This window comes from Scatophagus argus, chromosome 7 (genome assembly GCF_020382885.2).
Source record: "Scatophagus argus isolate fScaArg1 chromosome 7, fScaArg1.pri, whole genome shotgun sequence".
Taxonomy (NCBI): Eukaryota; Metazoa; Chordata; class Actinopteri; family Scatophagidae; genus Scatophagus; species Scatophagus argus.
The window spans coordinates 17,534,407-17,561,628 of NC_058499.1; the positions used below are offsets into that span (position 1 = coordinate 17,534,407).

At 44.9% G+C, this 27,222-nt stretch overlaps 1 protein-coding gene across 4 annotated transcripts in view; it reads left to right on the forward strand.

Moving 5' to 3' along the window:
* dusp8a (dual specificity phosphatase 8a) overlaps window positions 1–21,211 on the forward strand; it is a 42,254-nt gene extending 21,043 nt beyond the window's left edge. For 3 of the 4 annotated variants that reach the window (XM_046393818.1, XM_046393820.1, XM_046393819.1), the window contains 4 exons: window positions 16,166–16,332; window positions 16,443–16,602; window positions 16,941–17,064; window positions 17,413–21,211. In XM_046393818.1, coding sequence (XP_046249774.1) covers window positions 16,166–16,332; window positions 16,443–16,602; window positions 16,941–17,064; window positions 17,413–18,634 — 1,673 coding nt within the window. In that variant the 3' untranslated portion in view covers window positions 18,635–21,211. Of the gene's footprint in view, window positions 1–10,072; window positions 10,888–16,165; window positions 16,333–16,442; window positions 16,603–16,940; window positions 17,065–17,412 lie in introns of those variants that run through there. The other variant, XM_046393821.1, reaches the window with a different exon arrangement.
* The last annotated feature ends 6,011 nt before the right edge of the window (window positions 21,212–27,222 follow it).

The window sequence follows — 27,222 nt, forward strand, 5'->3', positions numbered from 1 at the left end:
TAAATTTAGTTTGATTGATGTTATTTCTTCTGTACTAGAAAAACGTCACTTAATGCTCATTAATATAAGGTGTACATACTGTGGTATTAGTATGTGGAGTATAGCAGTTGTTACAGGTTAGCGTGCCGACTCCCACGCTGTCAGTCTGCTAACTCAAAGCAAAAGCACACAGGATGAGACATGGCAATGACATACTGATGAGAGGTATTAGGAGATGAAAGGCCCTCTCTCTCTTTTTTTTTTTTTTTTTTTTTTTGGACTAGCTCACAAGCACACTAAAAACACACACAGGAGCTGCTGTGTAGCCCAGGGGCTTTGATGAGATCAGGTTAGGGTGTGACTGCACAGACAGAGGTACAAAGGTCAACTCAGTTATGTGTCATTCTTCTGTGTTGTTATACAATTGGGTGGTGGCCCCTGTGTTTGTGTGTGTGTGTGTGTGCGTGCATGCGTGTGCATCAGAGAAGCTGAAGAAGTGAGGTAATCGTGGGAGGCCGAATCTCACAATGCAGCCGTTCACAGAGACATTCCAATGAGCTGCATAAGGAGGTCTGTTTGTGTCAGTGTGTATATGTGTGTTTTTGTGAGTCTCTGCGCATGTCTGCATGAATATGTGCATATGAAGTGGTGTGTGCACACGAATGAGGCAATGTTTGAGAGTGCGCGTGTGAGAAAAAGAAAAAGACAAAATAGAATGAGGAGAGCCGTTGAGGAGATGAGGTAATACTCCTCATTTTATCCTTAGTGTGTGTGTGTGTGTGTGTGTGTGAGAGAGAGAGCGCTCGGCGGTGCAAGCATTCAAGCTGACCAGGTTTCTGTGCACTGATGTGTGTGTGTCAGTGAGAGTGTGTGTGGTCGGAGAGCTCATTCAGTGAGACAGGCCGTCATGCTGACCTGAGCTGTGTTCATCACCCTCCTCAGAGCTGAACGTCTTCCTTTATGGCTTCTTCTACTTCTTCTTCATCTGCTCCTCTTTCTGGAGCCCAGCAGGAAGTTTCCACATCCTCTGAACCAGCCTGAAGAGAGAAAGCTGCCAGACTCCGTGCCAGAGCAAACACACGTGTAAGCCCACCTGCAGAGTGGTAAAGTGCGAGTCTGTGAGGGATGCTCCAGCAGACACGGCTCACCAACTTTGTTCCTGCTCTTAAATGTTTTCACAGAAAGTGTATTCTCTTGGTGACCCCAAGGTGCTGCCTGCACCTCCAGTTGGTGCCAACAGTGCCATCTCAGGTCCTTTTAGGGTTGGACAGACTGATGATGGATGGAGATCAGGTTGACATGATCATTTGACATGAACATTTACTTATCACTCTGTGCCTCCAGGTGTGTTGTGATTGGCCACAGTGCAGGTCAGAGAGGTTGAACATTAATTATGCTGGTGTGCGCCTGAGGGCTGTGTTCCCCCTTCCTCCAGCCTTTCCTCTCTCCCCCTCTCTTGTGCCTTAACCTCTTAACCTGCCCTCTCTGCACCTCCTTGCCCCTTACTCTTCCCCATCTGCCTCCCCCTCCACCTGACCCCTCTCCATTACGCCATGGGGAGCTCCGGTAGATCAATGATTTCATTGAGAAGGAGCCAGTGGTGCCATTAGGAGGTGAGCTCACCTTCCCCGGGGAGATCTAACACATTATTCTCAATGACCTCGCCTTCCTCTCCATCCCTCCATCCTTCCTTCCAACTCTCCTTCAACCCCTTTGCCTACCCCCCATATTTTTCCCCTCTTTTCCCTCCTCCTCCTTGTCTCTTCACTTCTGTTTCACGGTGCTGAGAACAGAACGCTATTTTTAGGTCCAGACTCCTGCGGTCGTCACATCTGGCGCCAGTGGCCTCGGTGCTCTCACCCTGGCCTGTAGATACACAAACACACACAAGGACACACACACACACACACACACACCAGCCCCACCCCAGCAAGCACCGAGGGAGCACAAAGGTCAAAGAAAATGGCCTACAAAAATATCTATGACATCACCTCCTTACTCTGAAAAGTGTTTCAGACTTTGAAAAGCCTTGGAGCTGCACTGTGACCTAATGCTCTGTTTGTCTGCAAACAGTCACTCTGCAGGTATGTAATGAGCTCTTATTTTAGGCTTACACCTTGATGAAGTATTGTGCAAATCCTTAACTTGCATACACTTCTGCAAGCAAGTGAATGCATGCACATATGGACAGGCTCACACACACATAATATAGTAACAGGACCCAGAGGAGGCCTGTACTGAGTTTTATGTAACAATGTTCTGTTTCTGCCAGTGTTCTTTCTCACCCCCTCCCTCGTCTGTCTCATTGGCCTCACATGATGAGCTTGATGTCATTTTCCCCTTCTTTCCCTTAAAAACAGGAGAACAAAAACAGGCCAGTGTGTGTGTGTATATGTGTGTGTGCATGTATATGTGTGTGTGTTTATGTGAGCTGTTGCCAAATGTTTCCACCATGACGTGATCTCACTGCTCTGCTTGCCTCCTGCTCCTCTTCCCCTTCTCCTCCATCACTCAGAGTCTCTTGCTGGCTCAGAAGGGCCACACACACACACACGTTCACAGATATACATACACATATGCACACAAGTGAAATGCATTTATACGTACTCTAGCATGCAAAGGACGAGAGAGATTCATACCCAGTGTTGAAACTAAGATGTGGTTAAAAACAAAGTGACCACTTCTGTTAATGTCATGCTGTCTTGTATGCATACAGAATAGCACAACTTGTATTATTGTGTCCTCAAACTCAAAAGATAAATATTAAGATAATATGATGATCTTTCTTCACCAATCACAGCAAAAAGGTAGTCTTAGTTATATTCCATAGTTTCCTTTTGTATAGTATTTCACAGGGAAGTGAGTAAAATACGGTTCAGAAAAGGTGAATTGTTTGTGACTAAGTTCATACTTTAGATACTTGAGTTTGTTACAGCACACAATCAAAAACAATTGGTTTCTTTTTCTTACAAGATTTTCTTACAAGTTTGCTCATTTTATAATAAATAGAGCATTTGGTGATCGCCTGCGGGACAGTGCTTGTACCACAGTGCCCTAAATACTTCTGTTCCATCATTGTTTAAGCTGCTTTGTTTATACAGTCCATTCACACTGCATACCTTCTGGCTTCTGTTGCATTTGAAATCCATCTAGAGGCCTTTTGAACATCCCAACCCACCCCTGCCATGCATTCATCCTGCATGGAATAAAAATAGTTTGTTTAAACGGTTACCTAGGCAGTGTCAACACATCAGGTCAACAGGAGCTGAAGCTGAACAGCGCGCTAACCCAGGCCGGTTTCTGTGTGCTGCGCCCCCGTCAGCACCTCATAAGTCGAACCTCACCGTGAATTCGGGCCAAGTGCTCCTTAGTTTGGTTGCTGCGCCATCAGTTCACTGCCGCAGCATTTAATCCTGATGGTTGTGACACACATGCAGAGTGGAAATTTCCGAAGGCAGAAGAAAAAGGAAAGGAGTCGCTAAAAATTATGCTAGTTTATCCTACCCGGATTTGGCGTGCATCCACCAGATTCCATTCATGCTTGGACTGCCCTGTGGTAGCGTCATTCCTTGGAACAATGGTGGATTCCTGTTTATCACCGTGCTGATGTCTTTGATGCTTTTTATCTCTTACATGCCGCGCTGCTGTTTCCTTATTTGCCTAATTGGTTTTCATGGGGGTTTTTTGTAATCTATTTTAATCAGATTTAGATTGCACCTCTACCATATGAATGAGGTTCTATTGCCTGGTAGAATTTCCAAGTGTGTACAAGTATGAGGAAATCTATTTTCATGTGTAGTTTGTTAATCATTTTCCAAATAAGGACAGGAGGGTGTTTCTTTTCCAGGCTCACTGGCACAGGCGTAGACTAGTTCCCTGTAACAGGGCAGAGAGTTTAAATCCTCAGCGGTTTAACGCTCTTCCTGGTATGTACACAGGCTCGTAACAGAGGTCGTATTATCATAAATACATGCTGACCACATACAGACTTTTGGGCTGAACCTCTGGGGCTGCCGCTGCTTCCTGATAAAGCCCAATTTTTGGAGTTCCAGGGAGCCCAAGGCCCCAGACTGAGGAATGCAGCATTTTGTGATCATTCCCAGTCCTCGTGATATCTCCCCTCCCGGCTCACATATAAACACAAACGCATACATGCATCCATAGATGAAGGCATCCTAGGACACTTCCCCTTTTGTTGTGTAACCGTTTCCTGTTTCTGATAATGTGACACCAGGGCTCCAGAGAGTGAAAGAAGGACACACCTAAGGAACTCAACATTTACGTATACAAATATGTGTCATCAGTGGTTGTGTATTTATACTTAAACACTGGCTTTTGATTTAGGTTAAAAAAAAGTCTGAAAACTGATGGAGTCCCTCCATCAGTTTTAAAAATAAGTTTAAAATCACCATAAAGGCCTTGGCAGGGCGCACACTGAAACAGCTTGCCCACTTCCTCTCACGGCATCACGTCATTCCTTCTCTATTGTTCTTCTGTAGATGGTGGAGTGATGTCACTGCAGTGCTGTGGATGTGACACACACACACAAAGCGTCTCTGGGGCCTGTAGTGGCAGGAAAGCTGACAGTGGGTGGTGCGATAGCTGCTGTCAACATGCCCTGTACGCCCAAATGCAGTCTCCAGAGTGTAACACCTAACTTCTGTCTGTGTCCATGTCACACTGCTGAATGGCTGTTTTTAATTTAATCTTAATAATATTAAATAAAAATCATTATTTAACATTTTTCTTCCAAAAAATCTCTCTTTCATAAACTTTGGTTTGGTATCAGTATTGCTGCACATTTATTGAACGACGTGTTCAGGAACACATAATCTCGCTGGAACACCAGCAGAAGTATTTAATTTCCAATTCTATTTGGAAAAGACTGGCTTGAAAATAATTCTTTACCCAAGCACTGATGTGCACTTGAGGTCAGTGGAAAAACTGGGACTCTAGAGTTTTTTACACATTTCTCACCTTTCATTGTGCCATGAGTCATGCTGTGTGTGCTGATGAGGTAATAGAGGTTGTTTTGTAAAAGAATATTCGCGGAGACTGATCATACCAGTCAGTGACAGGCACAGATAGACACTGGAGAGACTGCAGAGAAACACCCTGGCACAGTCTGAGACTGTCTGAGCTAACAGTGAAACAGGTAGACAAGATGCTGGTAGACACTGAGGAGTGTGTGTGAGTGTGTGTCATGACTGGTGTCAAGACAGTGAGGCTGTTAGCCCACCTACTGCGCCGATAGGAGCTAATTAAAACTGAACTGATCTGAGACCTGCCTGTCGGTCTGCATGTAACAGCAGGTACAGGCTCATTAAAAACAAACTCTTCCGCTGTCTGTCCTCTCTGTCTGAGCTAACACAGCTGATACGTGTGTGTGTGTGTGCGTGTGCCAGACTGTCCAACATGCGTGAGACAGCGAGAAAGAGAGGTGAGGTTTCAGTTTGTTGTTGCCCACGAATGCTGGAAGGAAACCCTGTGCATCCCAGTCAGTCCATTAGCATTTAGAATGAAATAACAATCCGTTATGCTCAAGTGAACCTGTGTAGACAAACTCACCTCTGGGGAAATCAGATGAGAGAAGAGTGTGCACTTTCTTCTCTCTCACACACACACACACACACACAATCCTCATCTTTTCATTCCTGAAGCGTGATGTGCATGGCTCCTGTACATTCACATGCATTACTGATCTATACACAGTCTCAGAAAACAGCTGTGAGCCGTCTCACTCTCGGCTAAGATTAACATTCACACTTTTACACAAAGTGAATACACTTTATACGCATGCAAACATACTGTAAGCACATGCCTGCGGTGGCATTTCATGTTAAGGCTTAACAGTCCCCCCCTCCACCTTTTTTTTCTACACACACATACACACCGTTGAACATCTCCAACTGGGATTTTTAAGTAGTTCATCTGGTTTATGAGGGCCCGTCTGGTCCTGAAAGCCCCCCTTGGTGTGTTTGATAGCTTGCACTCTTCTCTCTTTGTGTGTATATGTGTGTGTGTGCTCTTTTTTGTATGTAGGCTTCTTCCAGTGTATATATCTGTGTGTGCATAAACTAATTTCTTGCCAGCGCGATAGATTTACTGGTGCAGTAGCTCCGTGTGCTGAGCTCCTCCAGGGGGTTAAGTTGTTTGCAGGGCGGGGGGTCTGCTGCGTGACTGATGTGAGCAGGCCTCCCTCCAGGCTGCACAGATAGAGATGAAACTACCTCATGCGTGAGCACACACACACGGCCAAGTAGTGTCCCAGTGCTCCCTTAATCCCCTACACCCTCCTGCCTGCTCTTTACATCTAAGACGCACCTTTCTTCATCATCCTCTGGCTTCTTCCTCCTTGTCACCTCCGTACCCCACCTTTCTTTTTTTGGTGCAATAAGTTGAGTTTCAGTTCTTGGTGGATGGATGGATGGATGGATGGATGGATGGATGGATAGATAGATAGATAGATACTTTATTGATCCTGAGGGAAATTCAAGAATGAAACCAAAACTAAGAATTTTTGGATTCCTTAGTTGTGTTAAGGAAGACATTTCCTTAAAGAAGTTAGTAAAGTTTTCCAATTTAGACCAATAAATAACCAGTTAAAGAATAAATACATTTATAAACAATTCTTTTTTCCTACTTGATGATAGACACATTTTATTAAAAAGGATTTCATACATGCGTGCACACACACACGCCACTAATGTCCCTTTGCAATATGGCCATACCATTTCAGCTACCATCTCTCCATGGTTTCGCCCTCCCACCCCACCGACTACCAGCACCCCCAGCTACCTAATCTCCCCCTCCTCTCCTCTCATCCCGCACCTCCCCCCACCCTCAGTTGCTCCATCCCTCCATCCATCCTCCCCTGGTGACTACCTCAACCCCCTGGCATGGCAGCTGTGTTCTCCTGTAGGCATTACATCACTGCAAGAGCAGCCCTGTTACTGATCCCCTGACAACCAGCACTGTCAACACACATACACACACCAATATGCATGCACATACAGACACACACACTCACACTTGTGCACGGGCACATATGCTTGTATTTACACATTTTGGAGAAAATAACTGTCCACCCTGTCCCTAACCTCTGAAGCAATGTCCTCTGTGTCTTCCTCTCACCTTGCTCGGTTCATCCTCTTGACGCACAATTGCAACACACACTTGATCTCATACACACATTAACTCAACACTCTTCATCACCCTAACCTGCCCTATCCGGAGAATGACGTCTCTCTTTCCTGTGATATCCTGACAGATGATCAGTGGTGTAGAATGACACTCCTGTTGCTGCCTGTCTCACTGGGGAGAGAGGGGGTACAGTACTGATGAAATATAGACAATGAAAAATATTTAATATATTTTACATGTTAGTAAAAACCAAAGCTATTTACATCAGACAGAAAACTAAATTATTATCTCCACTGGTCATTTTTAGACTGACAAGAAATTAGGCTCAGTTTCGTAGATCAGAATCACAAGTGTCTCCTCTCGTATCTCGTTAGAGTATGAATAAACATATTAATTTAACAGGAAATAAGGACGATCGTCTTCATATGAAAAAAAATTGCAAGATTAATACATATAATTAATACATAGAATTTTTTTAAGTGCAGTAAGTGAAAGAACTGCAGGCAAAGTGTAAAAGTGGGTTGAGGTTGAGAGGATGTTTTACTCTGTACAGACTGTGAAACCCTCTGTCTTTACACAGATTGCTTGTACATGAGTGACATTCTCCATTACTGTTTGCAGCTTTCACAGCACACTTCCAGTGGCTTCCAGTGCAAAGAGGCTGTGCCATGTTGTTCTGGTGTCCAAGGCCCCTTTTGATCTTAAGACACCTTCTCTTTCCCTCTCTTTCTTACACTGCTGTCTCATACTCATCTCCCCTTTTCTCACTGTCTGTTTTGACTTGTCTCTATGTGTGTCTATGTGTGTGTGTGTGTGTGTGTGTGTGTGTATAAACTGTGCGTTGTCCCAGTAACAAGCTCTCTCTACCATAAAAGCACGCACTAAATCTACGAGATGTCAGAGGAGGGGGGAGCCCGGAGTGACCGTCCTACCTATTTCTGTCACAGCAGGGCACACATGTGCAGTCAATAAAACAGGCCTGGCTGTCATTTATAGCATCTTGGCTGTAATCCTCTAATTAACACACATACTATTCTGAGCCTTGTTACCCTGCTGAGGACTGGAGGTGGAGGAGAGCAGGTATGAAGAGGGTGAGGGCATGATGTTTACTTTAGGAGCTCAAAAGAGTTTGAGCATGAAAACATCAGCAGCTACTTTGTTTTGTTGCTGTTGGCTTCCACTTGCTGTGGGTTTGCAAGTGTTGGAGGAAGTTGTGTGTTTCAAAGCCAGGTTTTATGGCTTCGAGCCACACAGACAGAACAACCAAACCGAGGTGTGGATTCAGACCGGGGTGATGATTGGTGTGTTTGAGGTGTGTAGTGACCCCAGATGACTGCTGTTGAGTGCCACGCCAACCAGCTGCACATGAGGACATGAGTCTGTGTGTGTGTGTGTGTGTGAAACAGGTAGTGTGTTATTATATCATAATGATAGTGGTGTTTGTTCTGAATGTTGGTTTGTTCTTGGTTCCTCTTTAAACTAATATCTGCATTTTTCACAAAGCTCATCATTACCAAGTGACCTATTTCCTCTCCCGCTCCCTCTCTCGGTGACCCGCAGTTGAACACAGAGTGACGTAAGGCTGTTCTCACCCATGTGTGATCATTCAGGGGTCTACAGTGATGAGATGAGGTCAGTCAGCCAGCATGCAGCTGGCCCCCTAACTAGACAGCTTGTATAAGCTTATTTGCCTTTTTTTGGAGCTGGGCTCACTGTGACGATGACTTAATGTACTTGAAGCCCATCTGACCTGGTTTGAATGTAATTATTATGCCACGATGTCTCAACCTGAGACTGAACAGAGAGTCGGACAGGATGTTTGACCTTCATACAGATGACAGCTGCTGTTTTAAGGAATCTGTTCTCCTTTTTTGCTAGCAAGAAGATGAATGAGATAAAATGGCAGCCAGAAAGAGCTTTAAAAAGGATTTAATACAGCTTTACCTGCATAATAATTAGTTCATCTTCTGTTAACATTTACTCTCCTCCAGTGGCTATGTGAAGTCCTGTGCTGCTTTGTTTCTGTAGCTGGACCCATGGCCTACATGTTTGTCATTCCATAGTAAAGTACCAGGAGTCTGTGGCCTGTCAAATGAATGATGTCAGCCAACCACAAACTTGTTTGGTCTTCTCATCACCTATAGTCATGCCTTCTTGTCTGCCCTCATGTCATTCTCTCTCCTCTCCTCTCCTCTCCTTTCTCCACCTTTCCATCCTCAACCACTAGAACAAAGTGTCCAAACACAAGTGTGTTAGACATGAACCAGTGCAGGAAGCACGGTGAAGTCACACACATTCCCTCGCCTTCAGAGACAAATCAGCTTTCAGCACACTGACACAATCTTAATCCCCCTTGCACTATGCAGCTACAGTACATTTAAGGCAATCAAACTAATGTAGGTATTTAGCTTCTCCTTACCGATGTACTGTATATATTGGATAGTGAAGAATCTGTAGTTTTGAAAATTTTCTTCAGGATTTAATGTGAATTGAGTATGAAAGCAATCATAGGTTGACAGACCCTCAGCAAACATGCAAACACATTGTTCTGTGTTAAGTAGTCACTTCGTTGTGTACATCAGCAGCCATTTTTTTCTTTTTCTTCCCTGTAATCAACAGCACATACTGTTCAATCTCACAGCAATGCATATACGTCTATATAGCTGTGTCTTTGCCTCCATCCTTCCCTGATAGAGGCCTACTTCGCAGCTAGGCCCCTGAGGTGGCTGCATATTTGCTGGGTGAGTAAGGAATGTGGTTACATGCCTTAGACATTAGCTATGACGGAGCTCTGGCTCCACAAGAGAGGGAGGGTGCAAGGGAGGTAGCAAAGGAGCAGGAGGAGGAGGGAGGAAGGGAGGGAGGAGGGAGGGAGGAGGGAGGGTTGAGTCTGAGCTCACGGCAAGTGAGCTCATTCACCCCCAGAGCTCGAAGAGAGAGTGCAGCTCCGTCATCCTCTTTGCAGAGAGAGAGAGAGAGGGAGAGATAGAGAGAGGGGAGGAGGGAGGGAGAGGGAGGAGTGTGAGCCAGCAACTGAGCGAATGAGGAACAGGGAGAGTGGAGCAACACAACAATAGTGGGCTGCTCTTCTGGCTGTGGACTCACAGAGACAGAGAGAGCGCTCAGAGAGACACACAGACGCTCTGTAAACCAGCTGCAGGCAGATTACATCTGGTTTGTGCGTACAGGCATCACAGACTACTCACTTTTGTTTTTCCTCTTGCTCTCTGTGTGGGTGACCATTTGGCACAAAACCACACAGTTACTAAATATTGACACTGGAGCATTTCAGGAATTTTTGTGGTCATTGAATGGGATTTTGGCTATAGGTGGACCTGAAGAGTGTGTCTGCAGACATTTTGGACTAGTTTGTTGGTCTGAGTTTGTTCTCTGAGGGTCATTGCCTGGACACTGGAACAGCTGCCTAATCAGAGTGAACCACTAGCCGGACTTTTGCCTACTTGGGATTTTTACACTCAGCCTTTGGGCTCACCTTATTCAGTCCTCAGAGGAGTGCACCTCTGTTTGTTTGTTCTGTTTTTTTGTTGTAGCGAGGGTTCGCTCCATCCCTAAAGGAGGGACCACCAGAACATTTCCATCTTTGCGTGTGTGCGTGAGAGAGAGGGAGACAGAGTGTGTTCTGGGGGATGCCTCTGGATGTGGTAATCGCCCCAGCGGAGGACTGTTTTTGGCCGGACCTACAGGACACAGACATGAGGCTGAAGATCAGGGTCCGCCGAATGAAGGAGGGGAGAGAGCTGCGAGGTGTGTATCCACCTGGACTTGTGTGTGTGTTTGCGTATGCAAGTTAATAAGAGTATGAGTATATCTGTTTCTGTCGACTACGGGTTGAGGATGTCAGCTTTTGTGTACAAAGAATGGTGCATGATTTACTTTAGCTGTTGTATATAGTTAAATGTGATATGTGTGAGGGGGAAACCCCCTGATAATGGTTTGTGGACTGCAGATGAGTACAAAGGTGCAGTGTTTTCTCAGGTATTGAGGTATTCCAGTCTAAGAGCGCTGCAAAGGAAAGATAGATGTGAACTGAATTTTTATCAATAGGTACACACAATAGTGAGATTTCCTGCTACAACAGACTAACAGAACCCATTGTGGCGACCCAGCCAAACCTGCTAATTGTTTGCCCACCTTTTTTGTTTGCTCAGTAAATGTGTTTGGACAGACAGAATGGGAAGAAGGAGGATTAAGAGGATGACATTATTTAGGGAAGAAGCAATAAAGAGCAAAGAGAGGAGAGAAAAAAGGGTTCAGGGGTGAAGGATGGGAGCCGTGACCTGCGGTATGACATAGTGCTTATGCTCTCTCAGTCTGTGGTCATTGAGATGTTAAACTATCACAAAGGCTCTTTCTCTTCTCCTCCTCTCTTGTGTTTTCTCTTGCTCCTGCACACTTTCTCTCTGCAGAGCGGCGTCTTGTGGAGATTATGTTATCAATATGTGTGCAGTGTGCACTGCAGGTGTTTAACATAACACCTTTCACACAGAGCGATGAGGCAATGCAGAGCTGTGGAAAAATCCCTTTCATGTATCAGATCACATGCATGCATATTGCAAAAAATATCTTTTCAGTCCTGCAAGAAAATTGCCCATGTTATAGTTGAATCCTTTGGCTTGTAAAAGTATGAGAATATGAGTGTAAAGTTTATATGCAAATGTACATGTTATATGCATATCAGTGCATATCAGAAAGCCGGTTCAAAGCAGTCAGCAGAGCAGCCCTCCACACCTGCCACACTTCACACTGTTACAGTAGGCGCGTGTTTCTCTGTGCGTGTGTGCACATATGCACATGCAGTTCATGTCAGCCAGGTTTTGCTGCTGGAAGTGTCAAAATCATTATCTCAAGCAAAGCAACCAAAAAAAGAAATCACACATTTGTCATCAGCAGGTGAAAACAGAATTGCGCCTGACACGGGTTATTATGAGGCACTTACCTCAACCCATATCTGTCGATTTCTGTAAATAGTCCTGAGAATGCAAAATTACAGGAAGGTTTGCAGTCCTGTATTGCAATTAAACGGTACTGCTGAAACAGCAGTTGATCAAAGTGACATACTCTCGCTATCTGCCCACTAAGATAAAGGAACAATAAACAGTTTAACCATCAGCCAGGATGACATGTTAATCATACAGTCATTCCGGGTTGTCATCAGCCTGACGCGTGAAAAGCGATGACCTCATCCCACTAGCTCATCTATGCTTTGTCAATCTACACATTTCTGACAGACGTGACCCACTCTAACAACCCCCCCTCCCAAAAAAAAAAAAAAAAACACACACACTGCCTTGGCTTCTCCAGGCTGCAGCACTTGCCTTTGTGGAGCTGAGTGGGACATGTGTGTGATGATGTCATGCACATGTTGGGAGGGTGAGGGACGGTGGGGGAGTGTGGGGAGGGGGATGCCATTGAGATGCTAATGTCGCCTCATAGTGGTGGGGACAGCTGGAGGGGCACAGAGGATGGCGTCATGTCTCCCCCCAATATGAACCACAGAAGAACGATGGAGGGAGGGAGGGAAGGGTGCAGGGCACTCATTCAGGCAGATCAATGCCCCCAGGCTGTGTGTGTGTGTGTGTGTACATGCTTGGCTTTTATGTGTGTCTGCTCTCCATTAACAGACAAGTTAAAGAGGGTAACTGAAAGCGCCTGAAACACACACAGAGGCGGAGGGGGGGCTTGTATTGACGAGGCAGTCAATTGTACCAGCAGCAGTGATGTAACAGCAGAGCTCACATTAACCATAACAGCCATGCAGGTGTTGTGTGTCTGCTCATCCAGTCAATATTCCACTTCCATTTGTCTTTCAGCTTTTTGCAATGATTCACACAGCAGCGCAGCCCGAAATTGAAATGGGAATATTCAGTTGGCTGTAGGAAATGAATGATGAGGGGGGAGTACCACTGCTCACTACCAGCAAACAAAGGAGTGCTCGGCTCTGACAGGGCAAGAGAGGAAAATAAGCAGTTGCATAAGTGACGACGTGAGCAGAGGAAAAAGGAAGTCACCATTGGCTAGCATTGCTGATGGCGACACAGTGCCCTCTTTCCCGGTTTTCTTCTTTCTTTTTTTTTTTAGGTGCGTGTGTTCAGAATTGGGTTAGTCATATCCTCTCCAAGTACATTTACCAGAAGTCAAAGAGATCTAGACACACTCAAAAAGTTTGAAGAGTATTTTTGTTTGGCATGGTATCTGTGTGGTTAAAAAAATGACAGGGTCTTTATCTCTGTTGTTTCTGTTCATTTTTAGATTAAGTTTTAGGTAGGATTCTAGCTGAGACCAGCATGGGGCCAACACTAGATAAATAATTAGAGTAAGGTTTATCTCTTGAGTTCAGCACAGCAGTGTGATTATCACGGTACGCTGGAGGTGAACTCATCCCTCCCAGTTGACTTTCTGATGTCATGTTCATGGACAGCTGGGCTGGTGTGTGTCACAGGGTATTTTCAGTGACCTCAGCGTGAGTGTGCAGCGCATGTGTATGCCTTGTGTGCTTAGATTGGAATGGACGGATGTGTCATCGTTGTCTTTTGGAGAATGTGAGGCCATGTCTCTTTGGCTTGTTTGGTGTTGGCTGTGTGTGTGTGTGTGCGCGCGCGTCAGTGTGTTCATGTGCCCTTTGGCCGCTCAGTGTGTCTGTTTTATTTCATCTTGACAGCACTCAGAGGGACATGATGAGCCAACTGTCATCAACATCACTGCCCTTCCTCGCCATCATGGCCACCTTAAGTAGACTGGGGTCAGGTGACGAGGTGACAATAACACGGTATCTCCTGTGTGACTAACGTCCATTAGCGTCAGCCATGGAAAGCCCTGACTACAAGGAAGGTGTTTGTAATTGTGTTGACGTAATGTCACTGTAATATAATAGCTCTTAAAAAACAGGCAGGCACACTCAGTACTGATCTCTTATCTCTGACTTCAGTCTCCCTTCTTTCCAGTAACCCATTACTCACTCAGGCCCACCACTCTTCCTGCTGTTTTGATGTTTATTTAACACGCAATGATGTCATCTCCAGTAATCATGGTTGTAATTATTAAACCAGATCAAACAGCAAGAATATTTTTAAGAGAAGTGCTTTCATTCATGTCTTCACAACCCCCCAGCATACAAACACTGTCTCCACTGTGGAACGTCCTGTCTTCTGTCCTTCTAACAACTCTCTAACAATGTCCTCGCGTAGAAAGGGAAATGGTTGCTGTGTGACGTCAGGTTTTTCCTGTTGATTTAACTGTCTCCAGGAACATGCCTCTTCCTCACACAGATACAGTATATGCCTGTAGTGGAGGCTATATGCAGCACCATTTATTTTCTTTGCATGTGTGCCACATGCGCGTGTGTGTGTGTCTGTGTTTGTGTGTGCACGCGCACTGAGGCTCCACACCAGGAGCTTGGGAACAGAGGAACCAGGAACAAACTCTTCAAAGAACTACCTTTCCTCCCTCTGTTTTATCAATTAGTGACACTGCAGCACCGCCCATATGATCACTAGAAAGAGGTTCTGGTGGAAACTGAACAGTGCTAACACAGTCTAAAGCCAAGCTGTGAACTACAAATGACTGTTTAGTCTACTCTATAATGAGGCCAGAAAGGTTAGCTCATAGACATATGCAGTCCCCTCTCTCCTTCTTGGCATTAAGCTTGCTTTACCCTATCTTGTAAATTCACTGATCACTCTTTCTGCATCTATCTATCCATCCTACCCCTTCCCTCCTCTCCACCCCCCATGTGGAGCACTGATGTCATTGCTCCGCCGGTTACCATTAATAGCTGGAAACAGACAACCCTTCTTCGCTCTGCTCTTAAAGGGACAGTGCGCCTATCATGAGAATGCAGCCAGCCTCTGAAACTGTGGCCTCCTGAAACCAAGCGATCAAAAAAAGCTGATATTCTCTCATCATTTGTACAACTTTATGTTGCAGCTTTTCATATCTGTTGAGTACACAGTACATGTTGCTGACGCTGAGTGCTCTGTGTGTGTGTGTGTGTGTGTGTTGGCTAGCCGTTGCTACATGAGTAGTGCAGCTGGGTGTGTGTTACAACGGAAGGCAATGTCCTGCCTGCACTGTGCTGTGTGTGCTGCTTTAGAGCAGTGATGTCATGTCTCACTCACTCTCACTCTGTGACCGTGTGTGTGTGTGTGTGTGTGTGTGTGTGTGTGTGTGTGTGTGTGTGAGCGCGTATTTGCACTTCGTCCCAGATTGGGTTAGGCAGGGCTGAACGTAGATTAGGTCCTAATCTCCTTTCTGGGGCTCAGGGTTTCCTTGAAGCACTCCCCTCCCTTCTACACACTTCACAGCGAGGTCATTACCCACTCCTCCACACACACACACACACACACACAGCTCACCCCCACCTCCTCTCATTGGCCCTCACTCTGTAGTTATACAACCACAGTACTATAGAGTAATGGTGTTTGTGTGTGTGTGTGTGTGTGTGTGCGCGCGCGTGTGTGTGTGTGTGTGGACAAAGAATTACAGGCAGTGAGAGTGAATATTGAGCATATGTTGTCTGCAAGATTATGTGATCATGTCTTCAGACTGTATCATATTAAAGTGTGTGTTGTGTGTGTGTGTGTGTGCTGTGCGGTTGTCAGGGGGATGTTACTGGGCCTCTGTCCTGGCCCTGCACCTGTGGCCTCTCTCATTCCCTCAGCCTGACGCAATGCACTGCTACAGGACATGAGCTCATGCAGGAAACAGAGCCGCACACATAGACATATGCCAAAAGTGGAGCCGCCTGCCTCTTAAAGGGCCAGACACACACATTCCTGGCCACCAAGCAGTTAACCTAACTTGCACACAGAAGCACAGAGAGCCTCTTTTTTGCTCCTGTTGCACCCAGACATTGTAACCCAGATTCACCTCTGAAAGGCTATAGAGCGTCGGTCAGCTCTGTGCTAGTAGTGATGCAATTTTTTTGATGTGTTTTTTTGCAGAGATCCCAGTGTGTTGTGTGACTGTTCTGTGGAAAACCATTAGCGTGCCTAACCAGTTCTCACTTTCTCTTCTTTCTCTGCAGGGGGCTTTGCTGCTTTCTCCTCCTGTTTTCCCGGCCTGTGTGAAGGGAAACCTGCCACTGCTCTACCTATGAGCTTGTCCCAGCCCTGCTTGCCTGTGGCTAATGTAGGGCCCACTCGCATCCTGCCACACCTCTACCTGGGCTCACAGAAAGACGTCCTCAACAAGGTAAAATTCATTTTTGCATCTCATTATACCATCGTACAGAGAAAGAGAACTACTGTTACCTCGTAACAACAAAGCATGGCCTTGAACTAACATTATCCCTGTCTCTACAGGATCTGATGGCTCAGAACGGTATCACTTATGTGTTGAATGCCAGCAACACCTGCCCCAAGCCAGACTTTATCAGCGAGAGCCACTTTATGCGCATCCCAGTTAATGACAACTACTGCGAGAAATTGCTTCCCTGGCTGGACAAAACTAATGAATTCATAGGTGAGATGATAGAAAATGTATAATGTGTTTGCACTGAAGTTGAGGATAAGCAGTGAAAAGCACAGCAGCCATTGAGGAGCCTTCATAAGGAAGTTAATTCATCTCAAGCTATGTGTTAAAGAATACTATGGTATTCAATACAACATATCCTCACGTTGTCACAGTTAATAAACGTTCACATGCAGCTTGGTAACAATAGCATCAGGTATAACACATCCATTCAGATGACCCCCTGCACTCCTCCAGGAAATGTCAGTTTGCTTTCAATAAACATGGATTGTCTTCAGAGACTTTGTGCTAAAGATGTCTATTCATACCGGTTTGTCTTCCCCCAACAGACAAAGCTAAGGTGTCAAACTGCAGAGTCATTGTGCACTGCCTGGCTGGAATCTCGCGCTCAGCAACCATCGCCATTGCATACATCATGAAGACAATGGGCTTGTCATCAGATGATGCCTACAGGTATGCTTGCTCCTCCCGTCAACCACCAGCTGAGCTAAGGTGTCAACCCAAGTATAAAGGCAACTCACTGTTGAAAGTAATGCTAGACGATTTTCTCACCACCCCCATTTGTGAGAAATAAAACTGTTAAATGGCAGCCAGAGAACAGAGTGTGTACAAAAGGCTTTGCTTTGCCTTGTCTTGACAACGCTTGCACAGGGTTATGTATTGTGCATCATTAAAACTGTTTGCACCCTATGCCTCGCTCATCTAGATCAAACCTTGGCCACAGATAGTACTCAAAGTACTTGTATGAATGGTTAAAACTGCTTTCCTGTTACTAAAATTTGCCTCTTTTCCACCTTCCAGGTTTGTAAAGGACCGGAGACCATCCATATCCCCCAACTTCAACTTTCTTGGTCAGCTTCTTGAGTTTGAAAAGGGTCTGCGATTGCTGCATGCTTTAACCTCTGATGACAAGATCTCTGAAAACAACACTAAGCAGAACTCGGAGGTTAATGGTGTCAGCGCTGGTTTTGAGATGAACGGTCATCGTAGCAGCTATGAATCATCTGTGACAGAGCCACACATCCCACCAGAACCCAAACTGCCATCACCCACCTCCCTTCAGCAAGGCTTCAATGGCCTACACCTCTCTGCAGAGAGGATCATGGACACTAACCGGCTTAAACGCTCTTTCTCCCTGGACATTAAGTCAGTCTACACCCCTAACAGTCCCCATTGCCCCGGCCTTGCACCCACACACTCTGAAGACGTCCCCAAGCTGTGCAAGCTTGACAGCCCAGGAACAGGCACCTCAAATGGTGTCTGCTCCCAGTCTCCCGTCCTAGACAGCCCCGGCTCCACAGATTCACCCTTCCCCTCACCAGGCAGTGGAGGCAGCATTGGAGGTTTGCGAGTTGGAGGAAGCGAAGGAGTTCATCGATCTGGTTCTTCCTCATCCAGACCCAGGAGAAAACCTAAACACTGCTCCAGCAGTTCCCCAATCCACTCCCAACCACAGCAACCTCCACAGTCTCTCAGCTTGTCACTTGACAACAAGAACCCCAGCCTGGATGAGAACCTGAAGGGCTCCCTGCTCCTGTCACTACCCTCCGTGCCCACTGTGGGGTCTGGGGCCATGTGGACCAAACACAGAGACACTGTCCAAGCCACCACTCCAGTCACACCTGTTACCCCCACTACAGATGCTCCCTGGCACTTTGGGGCAGAGGAGGGAGGAATGGAGCTTGGAGGGGGAGAGGAGTCATCGGTGAGGTTTGGGAGTAGCTCGGCGTATGTGGCATTTGGATGCAGTGAAGGTATGCGGTTACAAGACAAATCCCAGAGGGAGAATCCCTCAGTGCCACAGACACAGAGAGACCACCGGGACTCCACGTCGTCATCCACAGTGACCATGTCCAACAGTGCAAACAACAGCGGGCCTATGTCAGACAAGCAGTTCAAGCGACGCAGCTGTCAGATGGAGTTCGAGGAGGGCATCTCCGAGACGCGATCAAGAGAAGAATTGGGGAAGATTGGGAAGCAGTCGAGCTTCTCTGGGAGCATGGAGATAATTGAGGTATCCTGACAGATAATGGACACGATCCGAGCTGTCCCTTGGGGGAACAAATGGATGTGGTTAGAGGGAGTACAAGAAGAGGACATATGACAGGGAACAGAAGAAGCTTTTTTGTGCTCCCCTCACAGACAGTGTTAAAGACTCCAACTGAGAGAAGGTCACATCGATACACAAGCAAAGAGTTAATGTGAAAAGGTTAGCAAGCAAGCTAGCATTCGCACCTGGATAGACAGAGCCTGTGATGTGGTGCTTAGTAGACCATAACTCTCATACAAATCTGAGGAAACATCTGGGGGAGGGTGGGACACGGGGGTGACTGTAGGTACTGAAACTCTGAGCTCCGAAACGACCCGGGGCAGATCTCTTGCTGCATCCTTACTATATAGAATATCCCCATTTTGACAGAGTTTGGACACAAACTGCTTGCCTGCTAACTAATATAGTGTGCATCAGTGGGTGTATAACTTGTGATTTGAACCAAGCCCTGTGTTTCCTCCTGAAGCTTCACCCCAGTATCAGAAAGCCTCTGAAACTCGCACGGCTACATCCGCCCCGCCCCGCCCCTTCCCAGTGGCTCTGCCTGCTACAGACTCTGCATAACAACATCAGCGACAATAACAGACTCCTTAACAGCACCGTCTCCTCACATTACCACAGCACAGAGAGATCCCAAGGACTTAATCTAATGGCGGTACTGTATCCAAACAATGAAGGATCCTCAGCATTTTGTTGCTGAAAAGACTGTGAGTTGAAGGCTTAGCGATGGGCAGTGTCCCCCCCGTCCACCCCCCCACCTAAAGCACAGTGTGTCCTTCCTGACTTTGGCTCTTATGTTTCCAGTGTTAACAGCGTGATGGGACTGAGGTTTCGGGATGGTGGTGAGGGTCCGCTATAAAGGCCCTCTAGCCCCTTTATAAACACCCCCCGCCAAACCCCTCCCACTGCTCCCAGTCACCACCTATGGTCACCACTGAGCATGCACCAGAAAGGCTGACTACAAACAGACAAATACTATATATACGATATGAATATATATAGCAATTTTAATGGACTTCTTATGGACTTTTTTTGTTCAGTTATAGTTTTAATTTATTGTATTGGTTCATTCTGGTAATGAGAAATAATATAATGTTTTGTGGATTTATTTCTTTTTCTTTTGTTGAATTATTATTATTATTATTATTTGCTGTATGGTATTTATGAACACACACAAACAAATACACACATTCAGCAAAATCAAACAAGCAATATGTGCTGTTCCTTCTGTGGAGAGAGTGATTTATGACATTGAAATGCACTTTTATGCTTTCCGATAACCAAGTTCAGTTACACCTCACACCCTGACAAAATGAAACTCTGAAAACCAATCGTTCGGTTTAGTCAATACAAATATAGAGCCTCTGTTTTTTAGAGAATGATATAGACATCCCACTAGTGAGATCTTTAGGAGCAGGCTTACTGAAGTCTGTATTCATGGATTTGTCACAGTTGAGAGCAAAGGTGTTAACTAAAAAGGTTTGTTTGACTTGTGCAGAGGAAGACAAAGATCACGTATATACAATAAAACATTTTCTTCCAGTTCAATGAGAGCTTGCGTAACAATTATATGCAAGCAGATGCACGCTCTTTCACAAGTTTGAAATTTATAGACTTGCACTGAGTGTCCTCTCCGAGCCAGCACCAGTTCGTTATCATCATCATTATCATAACGCGTCCCACCAAAGCTGAAACCAACACACACACGCACACACACACACACCCCTACACCCTATATTGTATGCACTTAAGTATATTTTCACACATGTAAAACTTAGGCCCTACACACCCTTTTGTTCATTCTCAGGGGAACTTTCAGTGAGCCAAGCCCAGCACAGGGTACACAGCTGCTGGTACATCAGCACAATGCATGTCCATAAAGCTCCCTCGCTCTCTCTTTCTCTGTTTTTTTTGTTTTTTTGTTTGTTTGTTTGTTTGTTTTTTTGCTCTTGTTTCTTATTTTCCAAAGCTTCGATAAACACAGCATAACAACATGGAAAGAAAAAAAAAAACAGGATCTTCATATTTTCAGCAGAAAGAAATGAAAACTTTGCTCCCCTGGTGCGAGATGGTTATTTATTTATGATGTAAAATGTGTTTATTTTTTCCTTTGACCCTACCCTTGATTAGCTTTTTTTCTCTGGTGATCTCTGACCTTTGACCCTGGGCTGCTGCAGCTACAGACAGTTCAGATAGACTCCTTCCCGTGATGCTCAAGCAACCTCTCCTCTCCTCATTGTCCTCCCTGAATTTTTAAGAAATGTCGTTAGAATTATTTATGACATGTAACAAAGATGATGCAGGCTGTCCCATTTGCTAAAATTGTTCTTATCTATTATGATTATTATTATTATTATGTTGTTGTTGTTGTGTAAATAGCAACGCATCTAAGAACACTGATGAATTTAGTTGAGTTTTTAAAAAAAAAAAAAATATCCTGATACCTTAGGCTGCTTGATGCAAAAATACCTCAGGTTCTATTGAAAGGCTTTTCCTTCCCCTGTACATGTTTTGTGAAAATGAGACAAAAATACAGACATGACAAAATTACAAACTCCTCTCTGCTTCTTCTTGTTGTGTGCTTGTATGGGGCTGAATGGGGCTGGGAAGGGAATTCCACCGAACATTATGTCATCGCGTCCCGAAACCAGGGACCTTGCCATTGATTTTGTGTTTCACCAACTCCACTCTGACCACACAACATGGCTTCATTGATTTTTTTTTTTTTTAACAACTCAGGCTGTGCCACATGCTTGAATATGCTGATGGGATGGTGAATTATTTATGAGAGAAGACGTGTTAAGAGTTTTTTGTTTTTTGTTTTTTGAAAAGGCACATCTAGTAAGATTACAGTGTAATAAGACGAGATGATACAACACCAATTTTAGTAGAAGAGGAAGAGAGTAAAAGCAATACCACAATGTAAACTCCCAAGTAAGAACTGCATTCAAAATCATATGTTGCAGTAAAAGCACCATCAGCTCAATATACATAAATAGCCAGGCGAAGGTTAGTTTAGGGTTCAGGCATAAACAAGGGAAAATAATTATGCACTACTGCAATTTTGTTCTGGGCCAGTTCCAGTTCACACACTGACCATTTACAAACAAACCAAGAGGAGTAAACATGAAGACTGACAGGTAACTCTTTGTGATCCTGCATCATCAGCTGACAGAAGCTTTTTCAGCACTTTAATGCTCCTGGTATATGTTTTTGGTATCACAAAGAGCACACAAAGTGATTAGAAGCATTTATTTATTCATAGTATTAGAAGGGAAGTAGGCCGCATGTTGAGAGTAATGATAGCTAGAAACAGGATGCATCTTGTACAGGAAGAATGCCTGCGGGGCTTATTGCTGTGGGATTCTTGTGACATTTCCTTTCAGGGAGGGGAGGTTCTACATAGCCTGTGGCTTCTTGACCTCTCCTGACACATCTCTTGTCTTCAGTGTATGGACTTTTGCAATTTTATGCATGGTCCATATGAAATAAAAATGAATTAACTGACAAAGTGCACTGAGGATGAGTGGGATGGGGGCCAAAGGCATAAATTTAGGGGGGGTAATGACCTCTTCCCTCCTACCCCTTATTCCTTGTGCCATTGCTTGAAATGCAACCATTTTCAAATTTGATCTTCGTTGTGATCTCAGCTACACACCTGTTATGTTTTATGACTGCTTCAGGTGTCTTTAGGAACAGATTTTGCCATGATGGTGCCCACACACACACACACACACATATTCACGGTCTCACAAGGTGAAAATAATAGCAGACATGTTGTTGCTGCCGCTCATCAGTCATGCAAAGGTTTCTGACACTGTTAGCTCACTACCCGCTAACAGTGGAAATGTGCAGGTACCGCACAGGTTTGGTCTGGTCTGTGGCACGGTCCCACAGGAGAAAGAGAGACCCCAAGGTGAGAAATGCATAAGAATAAGGATGTGTGTGTGTGTGTGTGTGTGTGAATAGAGAAGGAGCCTGTTAGCCATGCCTGTTACTCCCTGTCCTGCCTCAGACTGACCTGAATTATCCCTCTGCTTCCTCTTCTCACGGCCAATAAGCACGACTAGTGTTCAGGTCTTCACCCCCCTCACTGTTCCCTCACTCCACCTCTTCCTTATTCTGACTTTCTGTGGGCACAGGAGCAGGAGGCTGCAGTGAGGGTGCAGTGTTTGCCAATGATGTGATGTGTTTGAACAGCGCTTACCTCCAGGGGAAGAGAGAATGAGGTGAGGTAGTGGTGTAGTGTGTGAGAACGAGAAAGACAAAGAGAGGTATTTGCCCCTAGAGGACACAGAGTACACCGATGTTGGAGGAAAAAAAAGAAAAAAAGAAAACATGCGTTCATGCAGCAGGGGGCCAATTCATCGAGTCCCCTCAATGGGGGCTTGACTACAAAGGCAGTTTTGGTTTCATGATGTCATGGTGGAATTTCACCTTGCACAATCAAACAACATCTCTCTGTAAACAAAGGATTCATCCCAAAGTCCCGCCATTTGGTTCAATCCAGCCAGAACAACCAGTATGTTGTTCTGGAAAGAACGAGTGAGGTGAGGAGGAGCAGCAAAAGGAGATGGAGCAAATCCTTTCAGAACACACACACACACAAGCAGAACCAGATGGCCCTCAGCCTTTTTCAGTGAGCACAATGCTGTCCTAATGAGCGTTTCACTGAGTCCAATAGGAGACAGGCAGAGGTAATGGCATTACCAGCATCTCCAGCTGAGTCCCTCTGCTTTTTGTGTGTGTGTGTGTGTGTCTTTATTTTATGACCATCATGGGAATTGCCCATGACCAAACTACCAGAGTTGTGGAATACATCGTAGATCCCACTTTCCACTTTCATTCTCTCTAACATGAGCCCAGCATGTTGGTGTGTGTGTTTATCACCTGGATCATAACGGATAATCTGTTCACAATATGCCTCCTCTGTATATGTGTGTGTGTTTCAAAGTGCCCTCAGCTTGTGTTATATGGATCTGCATCTGAGGTAACTTGCATGTATACGGTCTCCCGTCCACTGTGGTGAAGTCTGCACTTCTATGCAGGTTTCTTGTTGCCTGTGTACTGCACTGTACTCCTTCAGTAGTCTGATATAGCTTTCTTATGCAGCTTTTCAAAGCTCTCTCTTTATTCATTTATAGTAACTTACACTATAACTTATAAGTTATAGTAAATATTAACTGCTTCTTCACATGTTGTTTGTTTATTAGAACAAATGTGCATGAAGGTTAAAGCCAGACAATCAGTACAAAATAATGCAAATGTGTGAATGTGGATACAAAGTAAGTTTGTGCGTTGTAGATGTGGGCATATGTAAGTGTGTATAAGAATATGTGATGCATATACAGATATATAATGAAGTGTGGGGGGGGGGTCTGATTATGTCAGACAATATACAAAATGTCAGTCACAGGCGACAAAAGTCCCAAACTCAAAGATATGTAATGTACAATAAACAAGACAGAGAAGAGCAGACAATCCTCACATTGGAGAGGCTGAAAGCAGAGAATGTTTGGAATTTTTCCCTCAAAGAAATGATTTCAGCTCCACTGTGTGCATGTTTGTATGACTGTACTGTTTTCTGCTTGTCCACTCTGTATGGATGTAGGCATAACTTCACTGTATTTGCATGGTTGTGTTTCTACATGGATACAATCTGCTAACATGTACAAATTTGTGTGTGTGTGATTGAATGGTCATGTCTTGTTTCGACCTGATGAAGATTCAAGCCAGTAAAGATCAATGAAATTAAACCGACGGTCTGACACACTGGCATGCCTTATGGCTTATACTATGGCTCTATGTGTGTTGCGTGTGTGTAAGAGTGCTTGTCTGAGTGTGTATCCTCCCTCTCACTTTGGCTGATGGGTACCAGACATATCCATGCTGAGGAGCTGCCTGGCGCCTGCTCCCAGGCCGTCTATATGGAAACAGTTAGGAACTGTTACGTCAGCAGGCTACGGCACTCTTTCTCTGCTTTTCCACTTGCACACAAGTGCACTCAGATCCGAAGTGCACTCACACACACGCACACACACACACACACACACACACACACACACATACTTCCACAGAACAGTCCCAATTTCTTCCTCTTCTCTCTGTGTTGCTGCTTTTCTCACACTTTCATCCTGAGCATGCACTCATTACACTCGATTACTGCTCGAAAGTTGCGTCAGCAGAGCATTCCACACTTTTCCACGCGTCACTAAAGATGACTGACTCCAAACAAAATTTCTTGCCCTTTTTTTTCCATGGAAAACTCTTGTCCTTATATAACCCTGTAGTCTGGCAGACTGCTCGTCCTACTGTTTCTCTCCGCCTGTCTCCCTTTCTCTAACCTCTCTCATCCATCTCTCACGCAAGTGGGCAAAAACTTGAGCTCTGTGGGCTGGGAGGCCGGACAGCCTGTGGTACTTCCCTTCTCCTCTATGTCAGGCTGACAGGAGCCTTGGTACAAACACATGTGGCCAATAGTCTCTCTCTGCTGCTGCTGCAGCCATAAGCACATTCATGAGTCTGTCTTCATTTCTACATGAACTACATCTCACCGCAGTGAAATAAGCTAAATAAATGAACGCAGGGAGATCATTAGTGCATTTTCTGCAGCTGCAGGCAAGAATTTGTGTGTGTGTGTGTGTGAGGCCTGCGGTGACGATGAATCCCTGGCTGGCTCTGAAGCTCAGCAGGCTTCAGGTAATCCACCTTAATGCAGTTAGCGTTGTCATGGCCACCTATGTATTACACACCACAGAGTTACAGCAAGACAAGAGGGGGTGTCTAGACTGACAAATCACTGGAAAACAAAGAAAGGCCGTGAGGGGCACACTGTACGCACACCGTGCTGACTGTAGACCCCTATGATACAGACAATAACAACAACAGGAACGGGTCATAGTAGCAATCGTATTTGGCTGATTTTCATAGGAGACAGAGACAGGTTCATTATAATTTGTGCACTGGGCTTCACCTTCAAATAGACTCACTCTCATTCTGATTACTCCAGCAGGTGTTGTGTAACTGTCTGCTGCCACCTGCTGCTGGCTCCCGGTCAAACTCAGCAGCTCCCAGGCTTTGTCCCCTGACAGGAAGGTGAGAGGCAATCAATACTTTTGTCCAACGAGTCAAGGCAGCAGCAGACTGAATGGGCATCAGTCTGTTGAGCCTCAGGTTTCGCTTAGTTTCTGTTTTCAGAAGTGAAACAGAAGGAATGGACAAAAAGAAAGATAGAGAAAGAGTGTGTATCTTTGTTTTCTCCTCATATGTGGCAGCGAGGCACCCTGTCTTCACTGTCAGTGAGTGTGTGTATGTGCATGTGTGTATGTTCAAAGTGCTGACTAAAGCAGCTGGTGGTGCTGACATCTGTCTCTGTCTTTCCAATGGTGGAACAAACTGCACCTCTCTCTCTCCCTCTCTGTCTCCCTCTCCCTCTCTCTGCCTGTCCCTCCCAGCATCAGCCCCATCAGCACTCCCCGCCCACGTCCAAACCCCATCAGTGCATCAACACACACACACACACACACACACACGTACCATTCCTGCTAGTCGACAACACAGCAGTGCATATCCCATATCTCAGCGTCTGCACCTCCGAAACCACATCCTGGACCACCAGCGAAGAAGACAGAGCTTCAGGTGGATGTGGTGCTGCTGACACAAGGTCAGACACTGCCTCATCCAGTATGAAACCTACACTGTCATGATCACAGCTTTGGCTTTGACACATAAGGAAGTGTTAATATTTTCCTCTGAGGTTCCAAATAGGACAAGAGCTTCTGAACCATTCATTTAAAGACCAAACCAGTTCAGCACTATTGACTATTGAACTATTGAACGCTACTCTTATTTAATACTTCCCATTTCTGATTACACATCTTACTTTTGTGAATTTTGACCTTTCATCTTAATAAGTGCACTAAACAATAAATTAAAATCTGGTAATCTACCCAGGATTTGTCTTTTTTTTTTTTTTTTAAGAAATATGTGACCAACAATACAAAATCTGTTTTTACATATTACATATTGTGAGATAATAGCACAACATAACAAAAGATCATTGCAAGGTGCTGGTAATGTGCGTTAAGAAGCACCTCAGTAGTGTTTTTAGTTTAAAATTTATTGACACTCATATTTTGATTGAGACAATAAAGCACATTTAAACAGCTTATGTCTCATTACTGTGTAAAAAATGATGTACTTAACGCAGCACAAAATAATGACAAAATAATGACAAAATGACAAAATAATGGTAATAAATGTGTTTTTATTTGAAGAGTTTTTTTCATGGCCCCATAAATAATGAATGCAAAAGCAAAAATCCATTTCCACCATAAACTGGTGAACTGGTTTTACAAACACAAAGACACGATGACTTATATTTTGTTAAAGCAAAGTCTGAATTTCTCTCACACACAGTAGACTGCTTGCTGCTGACACACAGTGTTTGTGGCTGCTGCTCTGTTATCATTTCTCCCCTCTCTGCCCATGACCTCAGAGCCACATGCAAGCTATTTCTGTTAAGTTGCTTCTGGCTGAAAATGACTTCATGTCTGATTTGC